The 27,946-nt window shown below is 42.0% G+C and overlaps 1 protein-coding gene across 6 annotated transcripts in view; it reads right to left on the reverse strand.

Moving 5' to 3' along the window:
- Positions 1-6,458, reverse strand: part of TNIK (TRAF2 and NCK interacting kinase) — a 308,720-nt gene extending 302,262 nt beyond the window's left edge. For 5 of the 6 annotated variants that reach the window (XM_060767524.2, XM_060767528.2, XM_060767529.2 and 2 more), the window contains exon 1: positions 5,714-6,457. In XM_060767524.2, the coding sequence (XP_060623507.1) occupies positions 5,714-5,770 (57 nt within the window). In that variant the 5' untranslated portion in view covers positions 5,771-6,457. Of the gene's footprint in view, positions 1-5,713 lie in introns of all 6 variants that reach the window. The other variant, XM_060767526.2, reaches the window with a different exon arrangement.
- Positions 6,459-27,946: the final 21,488 nt, after the last annotated feature.

The raw sequence follows: 27,946 nt of genomic DNA on the forward strand, positions 1-27,946 counted from the left end.
GATAGAAGCCAGTTTGAGTATCTGTTAAAATGTTTTGCATTAAGACTTAGGAGATCCAGGATCTAGTCATCACCCAGCCTTCAAACTTCCTGGGTGACCTTGGGCCAATTACTTTACTTCACAGGACTGTTGCACAGTTAAACTATGTTCTGGGGATCATGAAAGTCAATGTGGAAGAAAAGTGGTTATAAACATAAATAGTAAAAATATAAAGGCCAATCAGCTACATTATCTGTTTATATGCATTCACAGCCTTCTATCTGAGTGAGGGAGATAAATTTGTTTCTAGGTCAGAGCCATAACTGAGTCAGGCTGGTTCAAATTTCCATGCTTGCCTTATTCATGCCTTTGCCTAGAGAAACAAGCTCTTTTGGTCTCTGTCTCAGAAAAGCTTCATAGCTCAGCTGTAGAGCAAATACTCTGCATATAGAAAGTCTCAGGTTCACCTCTGCATCTCCAGTTAAAAAGGATCAGAGTATCTGGGGAATGAAACGGCGTCTGGAGAACTGCTGCCAATGAGAATAGCCAAGTATAGGAGAACATACAGAAAAACTTCCTGACTGTAAGAGCGGTCTAACAGTGGAATATATTGCATTGGAGTGTGATGGACTCTACTTTTTGGAGGTTTTTAAACAGAGGCTGGATGGCCATCTGATGTGAGTGCTTTGATTGTATATTCCTGCATGGCAGAATGAGGTTGGATTAGATAGCCCATGAGGTCTCTTCCAATTCTATGATTCCATGCTATCTATAGTTCCATGTATTCTTGGATGTAAGTCATGAGGTTATGGCTATGTATTACACAGTGGTAACAGAATATCATTCATATTTTTGAGTCTTAAAGATATAGAGAATTATAAATAAAATTGTACCATCAATCCTTCATATTCATAGATTCTGCATCAACAGATACCACCATCCATGGCTTGAAAATATTCAGCATGTACACACACAAAAAGTCCAAAAACCAAATCCTGCTTTTGCCATTTTATACAGTAGACCAGAGATTGGTTCCAGGACTCCCTGTGGATACCATAATATCTGGATGCTTAAATTCCATTATAGACAATGGCATAGTAAAATAGTGTACCTTATATAAAATGGCAAAATTAATCTGCTTTTTCAATATTTTTTAAAAAAAACATTCAAGCCATGGATGATGGAAATTGAACACTGGCTATATAAGGGATACCATTTTACTATACAACTGTACATAATGGGACATAAACATCAGTGTATTATGGTATTGACTGGGGATCTGGGGATCAAGCCCAAATAGATCACAGGGATTCATGGCACTTATTAAAGCAGAATTGAGACATAGGGCAATCTGCACTTAAACAAAAATGTGGGTCTTTTTAATTTTGTTATCTAGCAAAATATTTTTTTCTGAAGAAAAACAGAATAAAATACAAAAATTAGACAAATACACCTGCAAACCTTTGCTTCTGTCACTCTTTTTTCCCAGAAATGCCTGAGCAAATGGAAAAGGGGAAATTCTATTATCATTATCATTATTTGGAGTCAACTGGGGTAAATTGTTGGGCAATGCAGATATTTCATCTGGATATGGATCTAGATTACGTGTTAACAGCTAGTTTGTTTTAACTTTTGCTGTAATGTGGGTTGTAGGCTGTATTTGTGTGTCAAGTGTGTTTGTCAAGTTTTTGATATGGCCAATGGGCTAATCAACATGGCCATACAGCCTGGAAAACTCACAGCAACCCAAATGTACATATTATTATGATGTTTAATTATACCCTGTTTTTTTCTCCCCACAAAGAGACTCAAATTCTGGCCCTATAAAAATGTGTTTGTGTATAGAATATCCCAGAGCAGTCCTCTATGTTCATACCAGAAGCACAAGGAAGAGGAGTAAATGAAACACTATTTTCCTCCTCCACCCCAGGCTAGAACCATTTTCTCATCCCAATGTTTACCTTGAATCAACAGTCAATATCAGAATAAGCATCAGTAATGCAATAAACAGTAGCTAGATTGCAAGAAACAATCCCAATGGCCCCAAATTCCACTAGACCAGACTCATCACCACTAAGTAAGACAAATAGGGTAATGGTATGGCTATTTAAAACCAGAACCATTCATTTACTTGATTAAGAAACAAACAAGCAAGAACAAAGAGATATACAAGTATGTGTGTCCTGATATATCAAACACCTTGTTATGTTATGTTACGTGACTATTATGAAATGTCCTCATGGCAAAACATTTATTTTGAACCTGTAACTACCACCTCAGATGGAGAGAAAAACTGTCTGTGTTTTTAGGACCAAAAAGTCCTCCAGTCCTAATCAACATAGTTTTTAATCAAGTATTATGGGAGTTGTAATACAAACACAGCTGAAGTGTTTGGCAAGAGTTGCCAACCATTGTAGTGGGGTAAAGGTGCTTTTCAAACATATCAAAAGGTAGATTTCCTTATTACTATTCCACATACAGTAGAGTCTCACTTATCCAACATAAACAGGCTTGCAGAACCTTGGATAAGTGAAAATGTTGGATAATAAGGTGGAATTAAGGAAAATTCTATTAAACATCAAATTATGTTATTATGTTATGATTTTGCAAATTAAACACAACAAATTGACAGTAAAAGCAGTTCAATACACAGCAACATTATGTAGTAATTACTGTATTTATGAATTTAGCACCAGAACAGACAAGGGTTCTTTCTTTCTCCCACCCTGGACTGTGTTGGGTAAGTGAAGGTTGGATAAGTGAGACTCTACTGTACTTACAAGGCCAAAACCAAATCAACCCCCACAATGTAAATGCAATCTCACTAGTGAAAGTAATCAAAAGGGGATGAATGAACACACCAGAAGAAGGAATAAGTCACAAAAGGTCAGCAATCAGAGAATAAAAACACTCCTCCATTTCATACACATGATTTTGTTTACTAAGCCTTCATTTTCCAGCATGGGATAATAGTTTCCAAAGGGAGGAAAAGGAGAAACATCCCTTTGCTCAGTGGCAGAACACATGCTTTGCACGTAAAAGTTCTCAAGCTAAATCCCTTGTCAATTCACAGGTAAGGCTGAGAAACAATCCTATCTGACACCCACACAGTCATGATGAGTGCAGGAGTGTGCAGATGGTTCATCTGAACCCACCAGTAGATCTTTGGGTGATCCATTGGCAAAGATCTCTGTTCCCAGTTAGGTAACAACAACCATAAAATGGCACCATCATCAACGGTGCTCTTATTAAACCATTGCAATAAGGAAAGCTTAAAGCTAGGTGTGACCAAAAGTACATTTTATGGTAAGTGCTGAGAGTTGTATTGAAAACTTGGAGCTCTACCAGCTTGCTTCTGTTGAAGTTCTAGTAAAAACTAAAATGGATCCTACATGTGTAGTATACAGAATATCGGCCTAGAGAGACCAAAACAAGTCTGCATTCTAAGTGAATGCCAGAAAATGAATGGTAGAATAAGCAGAACAATAGAGGACAACACATTTATGGCCCCAATTTATTTACAGGAGGCATCATGAAGACATCTAATATTCCTACAATGCCCTGCTCACACATGTCATTTTTATATCAGTATTAGACACAAAGTATCTACTCAGGCTGATCTGCCTGTGTCAAGACTGATTCAGTTCATTCCCCCAGCCCATAATGTGATGTATGTAGCATGTCACATGGCTAAAACAGCCAGGAGGTACATCCTCTTCCTTCAAGAGGAATGGAAGAGCTCATTAAAAAGGTGCATTCGATCCTATTTCATCAAAATGGACACTACCACTGTCTTTAGCTTTCACACACTGTGAGAATAGCAACCTAGCTAGCTTGCATCAGAGCAGATGGTTGCAAAATGCATGCACACGGAGCAACAACAGCGACGCATGACCATTAAGACATATCCCCATGACATGTCTTAATAGCGGCACATCAGGGTGTGCAATGGGCATTTCCATGCCGCCTTTCTTTCCACATATGCCAGAGAGGATTGTTTATATTATCATCAAACGAGCCTGAGACTGGGAAAAGAGTCAAGAGAGCAGTGGGGTTGGTTCATCTACCTTACTGCTTCTATTTTTGATGCCTGGACACATTGTATGTGTTCCTTTCCCAAATACTGTAGCAGCAATGTAGATTTTGAAGGAGAAGGGGAGGGAAAAAGATTAGATTTGGAAGAGACACATTAAGCAACCTTCAAAATGGGCAAGAGGTGACCAAGACCATCTCCAAAACACCTTTCATTTAAATGTACCTTCCATCTCTCTCCTTTCAAATTATATATGAGAGAACAAATGCACCATTAAGGGGTAACAATAAGGAGCTAAGACCCCATCACACTAGAGAATGAATCCACTTTAAATCTGGTTGCTTCTTCCTGCAGAATTCTGGGATTTGTAGTTTAAGGAGGAGACTTTCACAGCCTCACTGAACTACAAATCCCAAAATTCTGCAGGAAGCAGCAGAATGGGTGAGAGGTGACCATGACGATCTCCAATACACCCTGCATTTAAATGTGCCTTCCATCTCTCCCCTTTCATATTATATATGTGTGAGGAAATGCACTATTAAGGAGTAACAACAAGGAGCAATCTAGACCTCACCACACGAGAGAATGAATTCACTTTAAATTCAGTTGCTACCTTCTGCAGGATTCTGGGGTTTGTAGTTTAAGGAGGAGCCTTTGACAGCCTCACTAAACTACAAACCCCAGAATTCTGCAGGAGGCAGCAGAATGGGCGAGAGGTGACCAAGACCATCTCAAAACACCTTGCATTTAAATGCACCTTCCATCTCTCTCCTTTCATATCTTATATGAGGGAGGAAATGCACCATTAAGGGGTAACAACAAAGAGCGACATTCATGCTGTAATGTGATGAGTTCTTCGAGACCTCATCACACTAGAGAATGAATCCACTTAAAATCCGGTTTCTGCCTCTTGCAGAATTCTGGGGTTTGTAGTTTAAGGAGGAGACTTTAACAGCCTCACTAAACTGCAAACCCCAGAATTCTGCAGGAAGCAGCAGAATAGGCGAGAGGTGACCAAAACCATATCCAAAACACCTTTAATTTAAATGTGCCTTCAATCCCTCTCCTTTCATATCATATATGAGGGAAGACATGAAACATTAAGGGATAACAACAAGGAGTGACATTCAATCTCTAGTGTGATGAAGTCTTAGAGACCTCATCACACTAGAGAATGGATCCACTTAAAATCTGGTTTCTGCCTCCTGCAGAATTCTGGGGTTTGTAGTTTAAGGAGGAGACTTTAACAGCCTCGCTATACTACAAACCCCAGAATTCTGCAGGAGGCAGCAACCGGATTTAAAGAGGATTCATTCTCTAGTGTGATGAGAGATAGATGCTGTTTCCCAGCTGTGCTTGGTTGATCCCTCTTCTTGCCCTTTCCCCATACTATTGATTATCACCAGCGGGTTCTAGACAGCTCTCCACCTCCATTCAGAACAGGAACACCCACACATCTTCCAGGAGGGAAGGCTTTCTGTCAATAACAAAAACAACCCTGCTGTTATCAAGAGGAGCAGTTTGTGCCCATCTGGGAAGTTCTGGGATGGCAAGGGAGGAAAGGGAAAGGCTGGATGGATGGGAGGAAAGGGGACATCTGTTGTGGGGGGAGGGGGCAGCGAGGCTGGGTGGGCTCCTCTGCCACACACTCACACACACACACACACACCCTCCCAAGCCCCCCCCCCCCCTGCTTCTTACCCTCAAGGCGGAGAGATCGATCTCGTCCAAGCTCCGCGCTGGAGAATCACTCGCCATGTTGAGTGGGGGGCTCCTCCACCGAGGAAAAACGGCCCCAGGGAAGAAACCCACGGCGCTGGCTTCGGGCTCCGGCCTCTCCTGCTGCCCCACAAGCTCAGCAAGCCCTCCGTCTTCGGCTGGGTGGGAAGAGAGGGTCCCTGTATGGAGACCTCCAGCCTCTCCCTCTCATGCGCCCTGCTTGCGCTTCTACTGCTGCTGCTGCTGCCAATGGAGAGGAGCGGCACCCTTTCCCTCTCCTCCTTCCTCCTCTCCTCCTTCTTCCTTCTTCCTTCCTTCCTTCCTTCCTTCAACGCTCACGTCCTCCGACCAGCGTCCCCCAGGAAAGGGCAGCGAAAGCGAGAGGAGAAGCAGGAGCTCCGGCGCCTTGGACGAGAGGCGAAGGCGAGTGCGCCCGGGCACTTTTACGCGCCGCTCTCGGGGAAAGAAGAGGCGTGCAAAGGCGGAGAAGGGAAGGTGCCTCTGCTCGGGAGGGTCTGCTTTTCAGGAGGGCATGGCTGGCTTCTCCTGGCCCGGGTGGGGAGGCTGCCTCGGTTTCCCCGCTCCTCTCCCTCCCGGTGAAGATAACGAGGCGATTCCCGGTGCGGTCCCGGCGCACCTCGCCTCCTCCACTCGCTCGGATGGAGAGGCAGAGAAAGCTGTCACCGAGGAGGAAGAGGAGGAGGAGGAAGAGGAGGCTTCCTGGGAGGGAGAGAGGGAGGGGAGGGGGACCAGGGAGGGGCGGCGCCTCCTCCGCTTCTCTGGGGAGGGGGAGGGGAGGGGGAAAAGAGAGCCAAGCAATAGCGTTGTGTGGCGGTGGGCTTGGCCACTACAACACAAACACACCCAGGCATTACAGCTTGTGTCCAAAAGCACACTCTATCCACTCAGTAGGATAATGATTATTATCTCAAGGCCAGAACCTTCCTAACCCCTTAATACAGTTCCTCACGTTGTGGTGACCCCCAACCATAACATTATTTTTGTTGCTACTTCATAACTGTAATTTTGCTGCTGTTATGAAGGGTTCTGCCAACCTAGCAGTTCGAAAACATGCAAATGTGAGTAGATCAATAGGAACTGCACCAGTAGGAAGGTAATGGTGCTCCAAGCAGTCATGCCGGCTACATGACCTTAGAGGTGCCTACAGACAACGCCGGCTCTTTGGTTTAGAAATGGAGATGACCACAAACCCACATACTTAGGCTCGATCTGCACTGTAGAATTATTGCAGGGCAACACTACTGTAATTGCCAGGTCTCGATGCTATGGAATCCTGGGAGTTGTAGTTTTGGGAAGCATCAGCACTTCCCAAAACTACAACTCCTATCAGTTATGAATCATCATGTAAATATCTGATATGCAAAATGTGTTTTCATTCACAAGTACCCAATGCGCCCAAATTTGAATCCTGGTGGGCTTGGGGAGGATTGATTTTCTCATTTGGGAGTTGTAGTTGCTGGGATTTATGGTTCACCTACAATCAAAGAGCATTCTGAACTCCAACAACGATGAAATTGAACCCAGTTTGGCACACAGAATTCCCATGACCAACAGAAAATGCCGGAAAGGTTTGGTGGATATTGATCTTGAGTTTGGGAATTGTAGTTTACCTACATCCAGACAGCACTGTGGACTCAAGCAATGCTGGATCTGGACCAAACTTGGCTTGAATACTTGATGAGAAACGCTGCATTACAGCTTGTGTCCAAAAGCATACTCAATCCACTCATTATGATGGTGATTATGTCAAGGCCAAGTACAAATACATTTAGAAGGAAGAACAAGTGTCACAACAAGGATTTGTAATAATAACAATGTCTGCTTTGATTGTGTGTTTCTGGAAGGTCTTTTCTAACCCTTCAGATGTTTTGGACTTCAACTCCAGAATTCCAGCTGTCAGGAATTGCAGGAGTTGAAGTCCAAAACACCTGGAGAGCCGCAGTTTGCCCATGCCTGATTTAGGACTAATACCTTTCACACCACCTTAACTGTTCTCAGTGCTATGGAATCCTGGCAGTTTCGAGCCTTTTCTGTATCGAGCCTTTTCTGTCTCGGGGCCCCTTCTACAAGATCATCCACATTATATGATTTGAACTGGATTATATGAGTCCACAGGAGTCCCTAGTGGCGCAGTGGGTTAAACCACTGAGCTAATGAACTTGCTGACCAAAAGGGTGGAAGTTCGAATCTGGGGAGTGAGGTGAGCGCCTGCTGTTAGCCCCAACTTCTGCCAACCTAGCAGTTCAAAAACATGCAAATGTGAGTAGATTAATAAGTACTGCTTCAGCAGGAAGGTAGCAACGCTTCATGCAGTCATGCTGACCACATGATCTTGGAGGCATCTATGGACAACACCGGCTCTTCGGCCTAGAAAATGAGATGAGCACCACCCCCAAATGGGAAACATTTTCATTCTATGCGTCCACACTGCCATATAATCCAGTTCAAAGCAGATAATCTGGATTTTATATGGCCGTGTAAAAGGGGCCTAAGAGTGATGGCCTTTTGCATGGACCCCTGGCAGTTAAAGTGGGGCCAAACCTCTTTATGTCTACAGTGAAGAATGCCCTCTCAGACTGAAGGAGCATTGTCATAATAAGGATTTATAGCAATAAGGGTAATAATATCTGGCCTGCTTTGATTGGGTGTTCTTTAATGGCAACTGCATTGTCCTTGAGGGTCTCTTTCAACTCTATGATTTCGTCAGAATTACAAAACCCACACTTAGGATCCATCTGCACTGTAGAATTAAGGCAGGGCAACACGCAGGCATGTAGCCGGGGGGGGGGGGGGGGGCTTCAGCCCCCCCCCCCGAAATTCTCATGGTGGTTCGCGAAAAGGCCTTACTGGTGCATTAATTAAACTGTTATGTTTATTCATATCATGATCTGATCACCATACTCAATATATCCCATATGCATGGGGGTATTGGGGTAATGATACAAAAGGTTTGCTAGGCTAGACCCTCTTTCACTCAGACTCAGCCCCCCCCCCGAAACTCACCCCCCCCAAAACCCCCCCTGAAAATTTTTTAGCCCCCCCCCCCCCCGAAACGAAATCCTGGCTACGGGCCTGGCAACACTACTGTAACTGCTAGGTTTCAATGCTATGAAATCCTGGGAGTTGTAGTTTGGGGAAGCATCAGCACTCTTTGGCATAACTGGGTAAAGATTTGGTAAAACTACGACTTCCATGATTCCATAGTTTTGAGCCATGGAAGTTAAAGTGATGACAAACTGTATTAACTCTACAGTTTGGAGGCACCTTTAGATGATACTTTATTGGGGTTGTCCACTGGAGATCAATGGGGCTTGGATATGAAGATGCAGAATTATGCAGTTTGATACCCCTTTAATTGCCATGGCTCAATGTTATGAAACCATGGGATTTGTAGTTTGATGAGGTACTAACACTCCCAGACAGAGAAGGTTAAAGACCTTATAAAACTATAACTCATGTTATTCAACAGCACTGAGTCTTGGCAGTAAAAGGGATGTCAAACTGCATTAACTCTACAATGTAGATCAGGCATGAGCAAACTTGGGCCCTCCAGGTGTTTTGGACTTCAATTCCCACAATTCCTAACAGCTTTGGGCCCTTAAGTGGTTGAGGGGGGAAAGAAAAGGGCCTGAGGCTGTTAGGAATTGTGGGAGTTGAAGTCCAAAACACTTGGAGGGCCCAAGTTTGCACATGCCTAGTGTAGATGCACCCTGAGTTAATACAAATGCATTAGCTACAGTTGTAACCCTTACTCCTGAGCAATTTCCATTGCATTTAATAAGGCCTCCTTTGGAGTAAAAGCATTGGAATGGGCTGTAGATTGCACCAGATATTTTCCCTTAAAGGAGAGAGCTGGTGCTGAATGCCTTAAGAAAGGGAGGGAAATAAAACCTCTCAATTCAAAATCAAAATCAGAAAGAGGGAAACTGTGCTCAGTTTCATTAATCCCAGCCCTGCAGTTTCTTTTGAATTTATCCAATAGCGAGCTCTGCAAACTGACCTTTCCCTGTTTGAATCATAAATTCGGATTTAATGCCAACAGTATGAATTCAAATCAGGCCCCTTAAAAGCAGCCGTTGTCAAACGCGTGACCAAAATTCCTCCCTTCGGTCTAACTGCAGATGGAGAAAGAAAAGGGCTTTCTGTTTCACCCAATGACACGTGAGATTAAAAACAACTGCATTCCTCCTGCTAGCAGGAGCAGTAAAATATAAAATAATCGAGGCACCTGATTTTTTTCTGTCTTTGATGAAATGTATTCAAAGTTTGTTTCTGAAAAAAAAAAGATTGGCAGGGGTTTCCTTGAAAACACCACTCCAAGGAGCTCGGGGCCTTTCTAGTAAACTCTGGGGTGTGTAGGCTGATGTTGAAGGCCATGCATGTCCAGAAGCACTCTTGCTTCATCAAGTTTTCACTTTTCCAGAGGGTTAATTCCTGAGTCACAATTTGTCCTGCAAGCATGGATATTGTTCCAGCACTTTTAAAAACAGTTAAAGGGCCAGTGTCATGTACTGGTTCAAGTGTTTGATTAGGATTTTGGAGACTTGGGTTCGAATCCCCACTTCATCTTGGAAACCTTGGGAAAGTCATATCCAGAGCGTGGCAAAGGTAAATGTCCTTTGAAAAAAGTGCCCAGAAAACTTTGTGATAGGCTCCCTTAAAGGTAAAGGTAAAGGTTTCCTTTTAACATTAAGTCTAGTCATGTCCGACTCTGGAGGGTGGTGCTCATCTCCATTTCTAAGCTGAAGAGCCAGTGTTGTCCATAGATGCCTCCAAGGTCATGTGGCTGGCATGACTGCATTGAATGTTGTTACCTTCCCACCAAAGCGGTATCTTCACATTTGCATTTTTACGAACAGCAAGGTTGGCAGAAGCTGGGCCTAACAGCAGGAGCTCACCCCACTCCCAGATTTGAATAGCTGACCTTTCAGTCAGCAAGTTTACCCGCTGTGCCACTGGAGGCTCCCTTAGGGTCCCTTAGGGTTTCTGAAATCGGAAATGAACAAGATGTCTGGAATACTATACATTTCAACCTGGAGTCTTGGGGTGCATCTGCCCTGCATATTTAATACAGTTTGACCTTGCTTTTGCTGTCCAAAGCTCAATGCCATGGAATCCTAAGATCTGTATTTTGGTGAGGCACCAGTGCTCTGTGGCAAAGGATGTTAAAGACATTGTAAAACTACAATTCCCTTGATCTCATAGGATTGAGCCATGGCTATTAAAGTGGTGTCAAACTGCATTATTTAGCACAGCGGGTTAAACCACTAAGCTGCTGAAAATCCTGTCAATTGAAAGGTAGGCAGTTCAAGCCTGGGTTGGGGTAAGCTCCCACTGTCAGCCTCAACTTCTGCTCGCCTAGCAGATCGAAAACAGAAATGTGAATAGATAAATAGGTACTGCTTTAAGCAGGAAGGTTATTAGTAGGCGCTCATAAGGACATGCTGGTGATTTGATTGGCAGGACATCTATGGATGACAAAAAGCTCCTTGGCATGAAAGATGGAGCAACAGCACCTCCACCCAGGCCTGTAGCGAGGGGGTGGTTTTAGGGGTTCAACCCCCCCCCCCCCGAAATGTTTCAGATTTTTTAAAAAAATACCTGGTTTACTCATGAATTTTAACTGGTTAACCAAATTCCCATGCTTAGTCTATGAGATGCAAAAAAATTAAGAGTCCCTCCAGAACTGCAAGCACTATCTCAAGCAAATATTGACAATTTATTCACACTGTCATTACTTGCAGCAATATCCGATGTAGTGAAGCAACCATTAAGGAGGCCAGATTTGGTGGAGGTGGTTGACAGGGGCGGAGCTGCAGGCTATTGAAGGCTGATCTGCCCCCTGTTGTGCTCTTTGCTTCAGCGTGAGCTAGGAGGCAGGTTTCAGACCCCCCCCCCCAATTTTCAACCCCTCCCGATTTTTTTTCTGGCTGCGGCCCTGCCTCCACCCCCATGTCCAAAATCGAGCACAGCCTCCAGATGCCAGAAATGGAAAAAGGTGGGAAAGCCTTTACCTCTGTTTATGTATTGTTTGTCCTTATTCACTGTATAACGTCATTGAATATTTGCCGTATATGTGTTCTGTAATCCGCCCTGAGTCCTCTTATGGAGATAGAGCAGAATATAAATAAAGTATATTATTATTATTATTATTATTATTATTATTAAAGTATATTTCTTCAGTGTAGATGTACACTGGAAGAAAGTCTCAGCCATCTTAGCTGGTGAACTCCAGGAAACTATGTTGTTGTTCATTCGTTCAGTCGTTTCTGACTCTTCATGACCTCATGGACTAGTCCATGCCAGAGCTCCCTGTCAGCCGTCACCACCCCCAGCTCCTTCAAGGTCAATCCAGTCGCATCAAGGATGCCATCCATCCATCTTGCCCTTGGTTAGCCCCTCTTCCTTCCATTTTCCCCAGCATAATTGTCTTCTCTAAGCTTTCCTGTCTTCTCATGATGTGGCCAAAGTACATCTTTGCCTCTACTATCCTTCCCTCCAATGGGCACTTGGGCTTTATTTCCTGAAGTATGGACTGGAAACTATACCCAGGATTAAATTCCACCATTGCCCTCCAGAGAGATTGATGGACTGGATTTCCCAGACAGCATAGGACCTTTCTCTCAGTGCTATCGCCTTAGCAGGTGTGTTTCAAGATGACTCATAGAACCACAGAGTTGGAAGACACTACAAGGGACATCCAGTCCAACCCCTTGCCATGCAGGAACACAGAATCAAAGCACCCTCACCAAACTACAACTTTCATGAACCTCAACCAAGGCACCTCTCAGTACAAGCAACCTGCTTCCCCTCTTACACACACAGGAACTGAAGCAAGAACTGTCTGCCTGCAAAGTATGTACTTAAGGGTCTTATTTTGGTTCTGCTATATTACTGCAATTGGGAACTGATAAACTAAATAAAAAATAATGCTTTCTTAATTTATGACATTTTTCCTTTTAGTATCTCAAAAGTAAACATTCACTGATGGTTTTGTGGTCTTAGTATTTAGTGCAACATAATACTCTTGCTGATTAAAAGGGAAAAGATTAATTGAGGAAAAGTTACTTAATTAGTTGTCAGCCCTCCTTTTTAAAAAAATCTGTTCCTGGATGTGATCTTGGTATGTCAGCAGTCTTCCTTTGTACGGTTTTTGAAGAAGATCCTAAAGTAAATTAACTTGTAAGTCTATAGATATTTCTTCTTGATTCCCACTGAATTCATTGGGATTTAATCCCAGATGGCCTAAAATCTCTAAAAGCATGAAATCCCTATAAAATTATTGAGGTCACTATAAACCAGCATAAAACAGTCAGCATGGGATACTGGTTTGAGTGTTTGATTAGGACACGTGGAGACCAGAATCTAAGGGTCCTTCCACACAGCCCTATATCCCAGAATATCAAAGCAGAAAATCCCACATTATCTGAGTGCCTTTCCATTCAGCCATATACCGCAGAATATCAAGGCAGAAAATCCCACATTATCTGAGTGCCTTTCCATTCAGCCATATACCGCAGAATATCAAAGCAGAAAATCCCACATTATCTGAGTGCCTTTCCATTCAGCCATATACCGCAGAATATCAAGGCAGAAAATCCCATATTATCAAAGTGTGGACTCAAATAACCCAGTTCAAAGCAGATATTGTAGGATTTTCTGCCTTGATATTCTGGGATATAGGGCTGTATGAAAGAGCCCTCAGTCCTCCTCACATAGCCATGAAACCCAAGTTTGCCTTAGGCTCACCATAAGCCAGAAATGACTTTGAAGGCACCCAACTACAGACATGCATAGATTGGTGCTAAAAAGTTTTGATCTTAGGCCCACTTTGTGATAATACTCCCCACCGATTATACTAGGAAAACCCTTACTGGATATTCAAATCTAGGTTTAAACAATTTAGTACGGGCAAGTAAACAAAGTCTAAGATGTTTGTCTTCCCTGGAAATGTCTCATAAAAAAGGGGGATAGAACAGGCTGGACAGACAGGTTTCATAGTACAATAACTGAGCACCCATTGACTTTTTATCATGCGCTCCACCTCAATTTACTCTTTGGTGTTGCTGATATAAAATGATTAGATTTCTCTTCTGCTACATGAGAAATCAGAAACCTGTGTTTCTCAGACAAGGCAAGGAACAGATTATAGTTGCAGAATGCAGTTTCGGGGTGGTTTTGGCTCCGTTTTTAATTGAGTATTTCTATTGCACCTCCACCTGAGCATGCTTTACAGGCCATGCTTACTTGTTCGCATGTTTGTCTACCACTGCATTCGGTACTTGCAGACCTCCATTTTGTTTGCATCTAACTTGCAGATTTCGTGGCTCCAACACCTGCCATATTCCTTTGCCTTTTTTGTCCTTATTCTCCAACTTTTCCCTTCCTTTGTTGTGCAACCTAGCCTGAGGAAGAGTTCTGGAGAACTCAAAAGCTTGCACACTTGAGAGACATTGTGACTGGCCATAATACATGCGCTGGGTTTATGCATCGCCATGCCCTCCATGGACCAGCATCACTATATATAAATACTGTATATATTTTTAAAGTACAGTGTATTGCCAGGAGGAAGATGACAACACATGCACCAGTTCCCTCTATTCTCCTTTCCCTTCTCTTGGCAATTGTATTGTTGTCTGCATTAGGTTACAAGGCAGGCTCTTGAAAGCTCTGGGATTGAATCAATGTCTTATTATGGTCATTAGTGGTGATCACTGAGTCACTGAGTGAAGCAACAGAGCAACAGCAGCATCAGCCAACCATAGTAGTTAGTCGTTCTCATAAAGAGAATGCTTAGGTGATATTTCTCATAAGGGACACGTGGCAATATTTGCAGATTTGCCTTCTATAGTAAGGATACACATTGCAAAGGGTATGAGATTCTGCAGATGTGTCGCCAGAAATGCCTAATTCCAGTTTATCACACTAAATGGAAAAGTCTGGTTGTTGCTGATGACCCTGCCTCTGTGCTTTGTGAGCGAGTTAATAGAAAGGCATTTGGCAGGTGAACTCTGGCTTGAAGAAATTGAACGAACTGTGGGAATAACAATTTTCCATTTGATTTCTGTGGGTATATACACTCTTTTTTCATGTCAGGAGTAACTTTAGAAACTGCAAGTCGGTTCGGGTGTGAGAGAATTGGTCGTCTGCAAGGACGCTGCCCAAGGGGTGCCTGGATGTTTTGATGTTTTACCATCCTTGTGGAAGGCTTCTCTCATGTCCCCACATGGCGAGCTGGAGTTGACAGAGGGAGCTCATCTGCACTCTCCCTGGATTCAAACCAGCAACCTTCAGGTCAGAAACCCAACCTTCAGGTTAGCAGCCCTGCCAGCACAGGGGTTTAACCCATTGCACCACCAGAGGTTCCTATAACTGCTGGCATACAACACAGCTATTGTATAGACACACACACACATATTGTGTATGCATCTATATATGCACACCTAATATGTAGATTCATACTCTCTCAGTATCAGAGGAAGGTAAGAGCAAACCAAATGTATATTTCCCAGTTGTCCTGGTTTGGCAGGGAGAGTTCCTTTGTCATCCCATTTTTTCAGCTGTTTAATTTTTTCCCCATTTTTCTCTTCTTTACCCATTTCCCTCCTTTGTCTTTAGCTCACTTTGTTGGAAACACATTGAGTTCAAAGTACAACAGTAGGGAGGAGATGAAAAAATCTTGCCCTTCCCAATAGGCTCGGGTAAAAGCAAACTATTGCAGTCTCCCAGCACATGTGCTATTCCCCAAATAATAACCACTTTTGCTGACTTGGCACCAATGTTGACTGGCCACACGGATTCCAGTTTTCACCTGTAAAATACTGGAGAGTCCGAAGTTATTGCCCAGAGCTGTGAACAACCTGAATAAATGACAGCTGCCATACAAAGACCTAGCTATGCCACTGTCATATGTCGATTAAGACCCAGCTATCCCTCTGTAAAATCAAACATAGTTTTGTTCAGGACAAGCAGATTGCTAAGTGGTTTTTGAAGTGGGAACCAAATTACCATCGGGCAAAGCGTGTCAAACAAACATGGAGGATTTGCTACAGTGGTGCTATCTTGAAATGCATAGCTGCATTGCCTTGGTTCTTATGCGAAGGCTGACATTTGTGTTGTCTTTGATAGCATCCTGTTACATTGCACCTCGCATTGGAAGGTTTAATGCATTATTTATCAGGTAACACGTTTCCATGCTTCTTTTTAAGAACATGCTACACAACCAATACCAAGGCAGTGGCTCAGTCAATTAACCTCCACGCTGTGATGCTTCTTCTCCAGAGATATAGCCCAGGAAAGCCCAGATCTGCTGATGGAAAGAGAATAGATAATAGGCCATTACTGGACCTCTGATCTTTTCCACCTTTCTTGACAGTGTATGGCGTTTGGGATCTGACTGTAGATAATGCTGCACTATTTCCTCCCTTAGTGAGGCCCAGCATGGTGTAGTGTTATGAGTGTTGAGGCAGAGTTTTGGGAAACCAGGGTTAAAATCCCCTTTCTGCCCTGGACAAATGGTACTCTTAGTCTTCGAGTAAGGCAGTGCCAAACCTCCTTTGAACTGGTCTGAATTATGACAATGGCCATTGTTAAAAAATTAACTCAAAGCACCCATGAAAGGTTGGGGAAGGAATCAAAGTTTCCATCCTGCCAATAGGAGACAATGCTTTGAATATTGCTAATGGTGTAGCGGTAAACTGTGAAATGTAAACCCTCATTATGATATTCCTTTTAGCCACATTGAGAAGGGGAGCCCAAAAATGAAATTGGCTGTGTTGATCTATTAAACAAAAAAAAATTGGTTAACTTCCATTAGGAGCAGGGTTTGGATCATAACATGGGAGCTCCTAAAATCACTTTGTTGTTTATTCATTGTCACTTCTGACTCTTTGTGACCTCATGGACCAGCCCACTCCAGAGCTCCCTGTCAGCCATGGCCACCCCCAGCTCCTTCAAGGTCAAGCCGATCACTTCAAGGATACCATCCATCCATCTTGTCCTTGGTCAGCTCCTCTTCCTTTTTCCATCCATTTTCCCCAGCATTATTATCTTCTCCAAGCTTTCCTGTCTTCTCATTATGTGGTCAAAGTACTTAATCTTTGACTCTAATATCCTTTCTTCCAGTGAGCAGTCAGGCATGATTCCTGGAGTATAGACTGGTTTGATCTTTTTGCTGGAAAAATCCATTTTCTCTGCAATTACTGTGGGGGCTGTAGTTAAATTCAGAAAGGAAGTTTGGATAGTAATGCAGATGATGTCCTGCCTTCAATATATTTCTGGATACAAAAGCACTTTGGACTCTCTTCTCCATAGAAATATCATTTAATAAATAAAGTATAGCATTAAGAAAAATACATGAAATCTAAGAACAGCAATAGAATCAGTGTGGCATTATTATTGAGGGTGTGCTTGGAAACATCCCCCCAAATCCTCTTTTATCTGTATCTTTCTTGTGCCCACACCCCACTGCTGATAGATTTTTTTTATTACTAGATATTAAGAAATATCCACTATAATTTTAGCCAAGTAGTGTGATCCTCATTTTCCTAAAGGAAATTCTTAGGTAATAAGTGTGCACTCAGCATACATACTCAGACACACGGGGAGAGAGAAAGAGTGTCGGTTCTTTGTCCAACAACAGCTGCCACAAAGTGACGAAACAGTGGCTATAATTTATTTGGATTTCAGGAAAGAATTTGATACTCTGCCATGCACCAGCCTGATTTACAAGGCCACAAACAATGATGAAAAGTGGGGAGAGCTCTTTTGACATTGATTGAAAACCATTTCAAGGAAGTGGAAACAGAGCCGTAGTTGAGCTGAAATGATGGGTTGCCACACACCACATGGAAGCCACCGAAACACGAACTGCCATTTCTCTCAAAGAAAGGTCAAACAAGAGTTTTCCCGACATTTCTGCTTCCATTGCCATTTTCGGTGCATTTGTTTTCTGACTTCCCGATGGTAGAAGACATGCTTGCTGTCAATGGCAGAGTATTGATGACAGGCCTGGCCAGTGCAATGCTGCATTGCTGAGTTTCAATTCGTTAGAAGATTCCAGGATATAGGTTTCTTATCACTCTCCAGGCATAATTGTTTCAGTGACATTTGTTGTTGTGTGCTGGCTGATGCCATGCTGCTGTTGTGGGTGCTTCAGTGGTGATAAGACAGATAGGAGGAGAGTATGTTCCATACTACAAATCTGCAATTTGTAACCTTTCAGTGGTGTTGGTTGTTTTCTTCTCCAAACCAACATGTAATTATTTGGTGAAATACATAAATGAAGAGCTACTTGTAAAACTCTTAACTAGCTATTTAGGGTCACTTTATATCTATAGTCAGCACTTCATTTTCATGGGTTTTGGTGGAAGCTGATTATAGGTAGAGTTCTGCTAGAGAACCTAGAGATTCCTTGAAAGGTGTTCTCTCAAATAAAAAAAAACTTTTTAAATTTATTTTTTTCACTTTTGCAGGGGTCCTGTGCCCCTAAACTCTGTAAATGTTGAGGGCTCACAATATTTTTGAAACCAACTTTTCAAGAGATAGCTGAGACTTTTGAAGACTACTAAATGGCCTCAAGAGTGCCTGCAGTACAGTCCCTTCTCAGAAACTAATGAAATCTGAATGCATATGCACACACATAGCAAGAGACCAGAGAGGAACTGACAACTGGATCTGATCAAGGCCTGTTTCATTTAGCCTCTCTTTCTAACTCTAGTGAAATGCAGAACGTCAACTTTCACAATACACTAAATCAGCACAGGAGCAATCTGCCTAGATGGCATTGGAAGCTTGCAATCAAGGTATGAAGGTATCCTGGCAAACTGTTTCTGGACAAAGACATTCTCTTTACTGTTCATAGCAGACTGCCACTATAGACCCATGCTCCAATATGATTAGTTCCTTAAAGTCATCTTTGTCACTGCGGTTATTACATGCCTTCAAGTTTTTTTTCTGAGTTATGGGTTGTTGGGTTTTCCGTGGGGTGAGGATTGGTAAGATTTTTTTTTTTCAGTGGAGAAGTTTTGCCATTGCCTTCCTCTGAGAATGGGAGGGTCTAACTTGCCCAATGGACTTCCATGTGTAGTCTTCTGCAGACCTATAGTTCTACTTTCAAATTGGTGTTCCACTCTGAATCTTCGTTGTGGTGAGATACGCACACACATATCACATAACCTTATTTGTGCATATGTCTCTTTGAGACAGCTAAAAGCTCCCTCTGACAGCCGCCAAGCCTCAAATATGGACTGTGCCACTGCCACTTCTTAGTAGCGAAAGGAAATGAATATCACAGAGATGCAAGTGTTCTGCATTCATAGGGGAAGAAAAAAAGAGGGACCTGTGAAAGATCCCTCATCTCATTCTCATTTCTTCCAAGCTGAGACCAACTACTTCTGTATTATTTGAATTGTCTTCCTTCTCCCTCCACCTTTCACCTTTAAGTGGGGAACCCCTTGGTCAGAAGAAGGTCCTGCTTATTGTAGAATCTCAGCCTACAATGTATTGGTTAGTTTACTTAGTGGAAAAACAAGTGTGCTGTCAACAACTGTATTGTGAGTCAATACATTATTGTCCCAGTTTACTTTTTGTGGTAACCCTCAAGCATCTATATAAACCAGTAGTTCTTAACCTGTGGCCCACAGATCACCAGTGGTCCACAAGTATGAAAATCTGGTCCGCAAGCCTCCTTCCTCTTTATTTTATTTTATTTTATTTCTACTCCTTTTATGCCACCTATCATTCTTTACCTGTTGCTGACCATGGCATATGTTCTGTATCGGGAACTAGATCTGATGTGGTCTATCCAATGCAGTTTTCTGAATCAGCTCCCCAAACAGAATCTAAACTTGATCAAAAACCGATTTGTAACCCTTTTGGTACTAATGTTGGAAAGTGGTCCCTGGTCAAAGTGTTCCCTGGTCAGGTGGTCCCTGGTCAAGTTGTTCCTGGTCAGGTGGTCCCTGGTCAAGTGGTCCCTGGTCAGGTGATCCGTGGTCAAGTGATCCCTGATATATTTATGTATATCAGTGGGAGCCACTGATATAAAAAAATGGCCATTATCCTTGAAGTGAAAATTTCAGTGTCTTGAATATTATGGTAGTGAATGGGGTTAGGGTTGTTATTAGGATTGGAACTTAATATTTCCAATGGCCTCTCAAATGAGGCCAAGCCATTGACAATCAGACATGTGACTTCAGTTTTGCTGGATCAAGATGCACTGGAAAAGTGCATGGGTTCTTTCCCTCAGTGGCAGAAAGCAATAGGGGTTAGCATTTTTAAAAGTATTGCCTTGGATGTATATTATTGTTTTTAGCTGGCATTCCTGGTGTTGAGTAGAGACAAAACACAGCATACAAGACACATTGCAGCACAGAAACCCCCTAATATTAAGAATCCGTTCCCTGTGCTGCTCTCTTATTGTATTTTGTGAAACAGATATAACTGGAAATGCCTTTGGACTCAAAACCATTTATTGTGAATTACACTTAATTCCTATGCATGCACGTTCATAAATCCCACTGAGCTTAGTCTTTCTTATTCCACAATAAGTGTTTAAGACTGCTGTGTAAAGCCTTCAGTTTTACACACATTGATATGGGAATATGCTTCACTGAATGCAGTCAACATGCATATACTTTCATTTTTGCTCAGTACCATTTGGGTTGGATCTAGCTTTAGTCATATGCAAGTAGAGTGTTTGGAATTAATAAACCTTCACTAACTATGGCTTCAAGTCCCATTGATTTTAATGGCTTTACCTTGACTACATCATTAATGATTATGCCATTTAAGGTCTTATACCAGGTCAAGCTGTTCCTTCTTCTACTCAATATCACTGGCTAATACTAGCTGTCTAGCAGAAATATTTCAAATTATCAGGTATTTGCTCAGGGTAAGAAAATCAGCATAGTGTAGGATTGAGTAATGGACCAGGTTCAAATCTCCACTCAGTGACAGAAACTCAAAAGAAGATGTTCTGGAGTAAATAATACTTTTTGATTTTTAGAGAAGTGCAATGACAAACTACCCCTGAATTAATTTTGCCAAGAAGATCCTATCTAAAGTTCACCATAAGATGAAGTCACATAACAAACAATAATGTAAGAGATCAAGAAGACACCAGATTAGGAAAAAACTAATTAATTCATAATGTCACCAGTATAAAGTTTTAATGGATAGTCCTCATTTCCAAGCTACAGTGTATGTACATTGGACTACAGCTCCCAAACCACCCAGCCACCAAGATGATCAAGGGAAATTATGGTCCAAAAAGTAATTTATCCAAACTCTGGTCTTAGTTTGTAACATAGTTCTATAATCTCAAAATATTTTAATCAGTTTGCTCCCCAAATCAATAATTCTTTTATTTAAGCTTCTAAAATCTGGGTAATCCCATCCAAGAACCCTATATTGTTGACACCGATCAGAGCATCAGCAAATAGTATTCCCTCACCTACCTGTGATTGCTAGGATTTATACCTGCGACCTTTTCTGTGTAAAGGCATTGAGCATTACCCTACCTCCAACCCTGACTGGTAGTATATCGGTAAAAGGAGTTGGTACAGTTGAATCCATACATTACTTTTTTGGTTGACCATCTGAGTAGAGAAGGCATGTGCATATATTGAGTTTTGAAGCCCATCATGCATGGAAGTCAGCTGGAGAAGAAGCTGACTTCAACAATATTAACAATATATCAATATTAACAATATATCATCATCCGTAGTAACCTATGGATGTGAGAGCTGGACCATAAGAAAAGCTGAGCGAAGGAAGATAGACGCTTTTGAACTGTGGTGTTGGAGGAAAATTCTGAGAGTGACCGCAAGATGATCAAACCAGTCCGTACTCCAGGAAATAAAGCCTGACTGCTCTTTGGAGGGAAGGATATTAGAGTCAAAGATGAAGTTCTTTGGCCACATAATGAGAAGACAGGAAAGCTTGGAGAAGATAATGAGGCTGGGGAAAATGGAAGGAAAAAGGAAGAGGGGCAGACCAAGAGCAAGATGGATGGATGGCATCCTTGAAGTGACTGGCTTGACTTTAAAGGAGCTGGGGGTAGCCACGGCTGACAGGGAGCTCTGGTGTGGGCTGGTCCATGAGGTCATGAAGAGTCGGAAGCGACTGAACAAATGAACAACAAATCATCATCCATGACCACTGGGGTAGGTTTTTCTAGCAAATACTGGAGAGACATGGTGTTTAGCATATATATCTTCCAATAGGTAGAAATAGTCCAAAGGTTAGTTCTTTCAAAAATCTACTGTTTGAGACAGAGTCCTTCATCGCACTAAAGATTGGGTCCACTTTAAATCTGAATTCTGCCTTCTGCAGAATTTTGGAGTTTGTAGTTTAGTGAGGCCCAGGACCTCCTTGTCTGAGCAGTTTAAAGGCTTCCTCCCAAAAGTACAAGCTCCAGAATCCTGAAGGAAGCAGAAATCGGATTTAAAGTGGACCTATGCTTTAGTGTGATGAGGTCTCCAATTTCCTAAATTTAGAGATATTCCTACCTGTTCCACTGCTCCCCGTGACCATCATCAGAGCTTGGAAGGATATTTTTTTTGTACACACATGTTGCCTGAAGGATCGTGGAAGTTGTAGTATAAAAAATAGAGTATTTGCCCCACACATTCTGGACTCTTTGTGTCAAGAACAGGATGTATTTTCTCCCCGGGATTCTATTTCATTCCCTTTTATTTTTTGTTAATCCAGCTTTTCAAAATAGTGCAAACTCCTGAAATGGAAAGGCACCGGAAGGACAGCAGTTCCAGCCCAGTTAAGAATGATTTAAATGATTCAAGCTTTTAGACAGAGGATAAGCAGCTTATAATGCTGTCGGACATAGGAGACTTTCATGTGAGCATGTTGGGTTTGCTGACTGAGGACCTTTCGAGACAATTAAGAAAAAGAAAAGCAGCTGGTTTTCCCTTTGCACAGCACTCTCGTCCCAATCCTGCATCAATAGCAGAATAGCCCATCCCTTTGAATGGAGGAGAGAGTGAACTGCAACCTCTCAGGAACAGGTAGCCCCACTTGGTGGGATGGATATGGCAAGTGAACGTGGCAAGTAATTTGTTCTGTAATGTGGTTTGAAATTTAAAGATATTCAAGTTGCTGAACCTATTTGGAAGATAGTACTGAGCACCTTGGACAGCACTATTAAAGTTCAGACTAAGACTATATATATGCCTCTATGTGCCTCTCTGAGTCTCCTTTAGAGTTGAGAAGGGTGGGATATAAATATGGCAAATAAATAAAATAAAATATATACACACTGCAGAATTATAGCAGTTTGACACAATGTTAACTGCTATGGCTCTTTCATATAGACATCTGGGATTTATAGTTTTGTGATGTATTTACTGTTCTATATTAGAAAGCTCTGGTGCCACAACCAGGGCGGCTTAACCCATTACGCAAAGTAAGCACTTGCAGTATAGTTGATTTTGCCCAGGGGCGCTCTTGAGGCACTGTTGGGGGAAAATAGACTTTGACATATGCAAGTTGTAGTTCCTGGGATGTATAGTTCACCTACAGTCAAAGAGCATTCTGAACTCCACCAATGATGGAATTGAACGAAATATGGCACACAGAACTCCCACGACGAACAGAAAATATATATCAGATATCAGTGATTGGTGGGGGGGGGGGGCAAAATACTGTTTGCTTACCATTGAAAATTACCTAGGGCCACCTCTGGCCACAACAAAATACAAACCACAGGATTCCATAGGACAGAGCCATGGCAGTTAAAGTGGTGTCAAACTCCTATAATTCTGCAGTGTGGGTGATCTGTGAGAGCAAGTGTGAGTTTACTAGCCCTACTGACATTAAACCCAGTTGTCACAACTGCTCACTTGTGCTGAACATTTGAAAATAACATGCTCTGAATCCTCTGCAACTGCTTTACCTAAATTATGTCTGGGCATAAATAGGCTTGGTAGAATGATCTAATCCTACATAAATGATTAGAACAAACCTTACTAATCTGATTTGTAAGCAATTCTTGTTTTTCCCATTTCAGATTTCAGAAATCTGTATCAGTTTCTTTTGGCCTTCCATAAACCCTCTTCTTGAAAGAGTGATATTAAAGCCTCAGGTTAGAAAGCATATTTATATAGTAGTAAGAGGGATAAAATGTAATAGGATCTAGAAATATGCAAACATGTCCCTTGCCCTAAATTTTCAATGGGCTGAGAGAGATGATACACATCTTTGATATATTTTCAGTGGTTGTTTAAGTCTTAGTTAAAGGAACTTAGTTAATTAACCTCTCCTGGCCAAATGTACCGAAACACCTTTCGCACATGCTGATGCTCAGTAAAGCAGGTTGGGAGGGAAATTATGGTAATAGCAATAGTATCACAATTGTGACTGTTCCACATTCATAACCAATAATAGCCATGAATATGGAATGGTTGTCTAAAAATATTCTTGTGTAAATGGCAAACCACTTCTGAACAAACCTTTCCAAGGAAGCCTTTTGATAGGTTTTTCCTCAGTTCATAAGTGGCACAGAAACCCCCAGTGGCACAATGGGTTAAACCCTTGTGCTAGCAGGACTGCTGACAGATAGGTCAGCGGTTTGAATCTGTGGAGAGCAGGTAGAGCTCCCTCTATCAGCTCTAGCTCCCCATTCAGGGACATGAGAGAAGCCTCCCACAAGGATGGTAAATCATCAAACATCTGGGTAACATCCTTGCAGACAGCCAATTCACTCACACCAGAAGCTACAGTTTCTCAAGTCGCTCCTGACATGAAAAAAAATCATTGGCACACAACAACAAACTGTACTGTCAATGGATGATGTAGAATACTGGCTGTTATTTTTGAATGAGAAACATTGCTAAAATGGTTGCCTTTCTGGTAGATTACCAGAAATGTACTTTTTTAGATTACACTTTCTAGAATTCCTCAGTTAGCCATAATGCCTAGGAGGTCCTGGACATTGTACTGTGAAAAAGTTACTTTTGCAGTCTCCAAATTCATAGGTTCCTACCAAAGGCTGTCTGTGATATTCATATCAAAAGCGTGCATGGATCTGTCATAACAGTTTTGCTCACCCATCTGTTCATCCACCTGCTGTCTTCTGCAGTTCAAAAAACAACATACATTTGCAGAATTAGTACAACCAGAGACTGTAACAGAAAACTAAAAATGCATATATCATGCAAGACAATGATAGCTTTACTTTACTGTACAGTCAGTCCTCTACATTTGCTGAGGTTATGGACAAAGTGAAAAACTGCAAATAAAAAAATGCTAGGAAATTCTGTAATGTTGACTTTTGCTGTCATACGTAAGCAAACAGTAGTAAACTTTGAAAAGGGCAGTAAGTGACAATTCAGTTCATTTCCAGTATAAAATGCAGCACCGACAATTGTCTTAAAAAGCTAAGAGGAACAATTAATTGAAAAGCCTTCTGAAACATTTACTTATTTCAGATCAAGTGGCTTAAAATAAACAATTGGTCCCCAATTTATTGAGTCAACTGGTGATTAATAAAGGAACACTTATGTAACTTATACAAATCCTTCCAATTCAATGGGTTTACTGTACCTGGGATTAGTAATTGTACTGCAGTCACTGCTTCTAGATTCCCGTATGGATCTCAGCAGATCTTTCTGTGACTATTGCAGGAATAGTTCTGTGAGAATATTTTAAAATAAAGCTGGTGTCACAATATTATCAGCCCTGAGAAAAGGTGGTGGTGGGGAATTACCTATTCAGTGACTCATAATATGAGAGTGAACGCAGTCTTCTGGGAAGAACATTAAAAGTCTGCATTCAGGGATGTTACATGATGCATTTCATCATAAATAATGAATCTTCCCTGTACAAGTATAAGGAAGTGTAACAAAAAATAGTATTGCAACAGCTTGTTCATACCTTATGTTCCTGAAAGACATCATTGCAACTATCTTCGGAGATAATAATGTCTTCCCAGCAATATCCCCAGGTTAAATACAGATCTCTGTTGCATATCCAGCTCTAAATGTGTTTTATGTAGTAGTAAACTGATTTTTCCCCAAGTAGGAATGTATGTTCAAAATGCAAATATGCTGCCTTTTAATTCCAGATCATGCACAAAGTAATTAGAGATGAGAGCAAAGGAGTGGGCAGCATGGGAAATATGGATCTGCTTCAATGGCTAAGATCCCATTCAATCATGGAAGAGTCTTGGGCTGTAGCCACACTGCAGAAATATAGCTCTTCGATACTGCCATGGCTCAATGCTATGGAATTCAGGGATTTGTAGTTCTGTGAGATATTTACCCCTCTTTGTCCGACAGCTCTAGTGTCACCACAAGCTTCAAATTCCCAAATTCCATAGGCTGAAGTTATTGTAGCTACAATAGTGACAAACCTCAATAATTTTTCAATGTGGATGTGAAACCAGTCTCTATCACCATTCGTAGGCCAAAAGCCCAAAAAAATAACATCTCTTCCTTCCTCAATTGGGCAACAGCAGTCAGATGATATGAGGAAACCCCACATGAGACTCGTCTGTGGCTTGAAGCAGAAGTATTCCCTAATGTAATTTGGCTACTACTATTACACTGCCAAAAATAAGGGTCAACCTTCATCTTCCAGATCAAATGAACAGGGTGGATATTGCTGGTGTGCTTTACTTGTAAAGCAGTTTAATATGAGGGAGCATTCAAACATGGTGCATCCTTCTACCTGCATTATCTACCGATGAATACTTCCACATCTTTTTAGGGTTGTTTGCTCTTTTTCTCTGCGTGTGGACACAGCATGCATACAATAGATCCTTAAAAAGTTTTAATTACAGTTCAGAACTGGAATGTAATGATTTGTTAGAGTAGTTCACATGGGTTGCAGGCATTCTTTGCATTGTCAGAAATTGTGATTGGCAATTTCGTGTCCCCCCTAAGTTCCCTAAAGGCATCAGCCTTGGTTGCTACTTGGATGGGAGACTGTGGAGGAATAACAGAATCTGTAGGCTATATTTCATAGGAAAGAAGTAGCAAAACCACCCCAACAAATTATTTGCCTAAGAAAACCCTTTGCAATTAATGGGGTCTCCAGAAGCAAAGATCATTTTGGTTCCTGCCTCATAAGTTGCCATCTTCTTTTTCCAGGCATTTTTGGTGGCAGCCATCTCCCAAAATACATTTTTTTTTTTTTTGCTTTATCTCCTCGGAGGGACTCAGAGTGGATTACAGCATACAAATATAAGACAAACATTTAATTCCTTTTACACACTGAACAAGAATGATATACAATACATAGACAAAGGTAAATGCCTTCCTCTTTTCATCTCTAATGTTTGGAGGTGATGTCTGGAGGCGATGTCTAGAGATGATGCTCATTATGTTGCCAAAGTACTTCAAGCCATGGGGAGGTACTCCCCCCCCCCCATTTTTCCATGCGAGGAGCCTGTTGTCCATAGATAGCTCTGATTGTGTTGGCGGTATGTCTTCAAATCTGCATGGGCACCGTTTTACCTTTCCGCCGATGTGGTACCTATTGATCTACTTGCATTGCATGCAACTGCAAGGTTGGCAGAAGCTAGATCTTACAGTCAGGAGCTTACCCCGACTCACAGCTTTGAACTGCCAACCTTCTGGTCAGCAGATTTCCTACAGTTAATGGTTTCACTCGCTGTGCTACCATGGTCCTGAACATTTGGGACATTCTGAGAAATTATTATTATTATTTGTAGTAGTCGTTGTTGTTGTTTATTTATTCAGTTGCTTCCGACTCTTCGTGAACTCATGGACCAGCCCACGCCAGAGCTCCCTGTCAGCCATCACCATGCCCAGCTCCTTCAGAGTCAAGCCAGTCACTCCATCTATCCATCTTGTCCTTGATCAGCCCCTCTTCCTTTTTCCTTCCATTTTCCCCAGCATCATTGGCTTCTCCAAGCTTTCCTGTCTTCTCATTATGTGGCCAAAGTACTTTATCTTTGCTTCTAATATCCTTCCCTCCAGTGAGCCGTTGGGCTTTATTTCCTGAAATATGGGCTGGTTGGATTTTCTCGCAATCCAAGGAACTCTCAGAATTTTCTTCCAACACCTCAGTTCCAAAGCATCAATCTTCCTTCACTCAGCCTTCCTTATGGTCCAGCTCTCGCATCCATAGCTTGCTACGGGGAATACCATCGCTTTAACTATGTGAACCTTCGTTGCCAGTGTGATGTCTTTACTCTTCACTATTTTATCGAGA

This window comes from Anolis sagrei, chromosome 3 (genome assembly GCF_037176765.1).
Source record: "Anolis sagrei isolate rAnoSag1 chromosome 3, rAnoSag1.mat, whole genome shotgun sequence".
NCBI lineage: Eukaryota > Metazoa > Chordata > Lepidosauria > Squamata > Dactyloidae > Anolis > Anolis sagrei.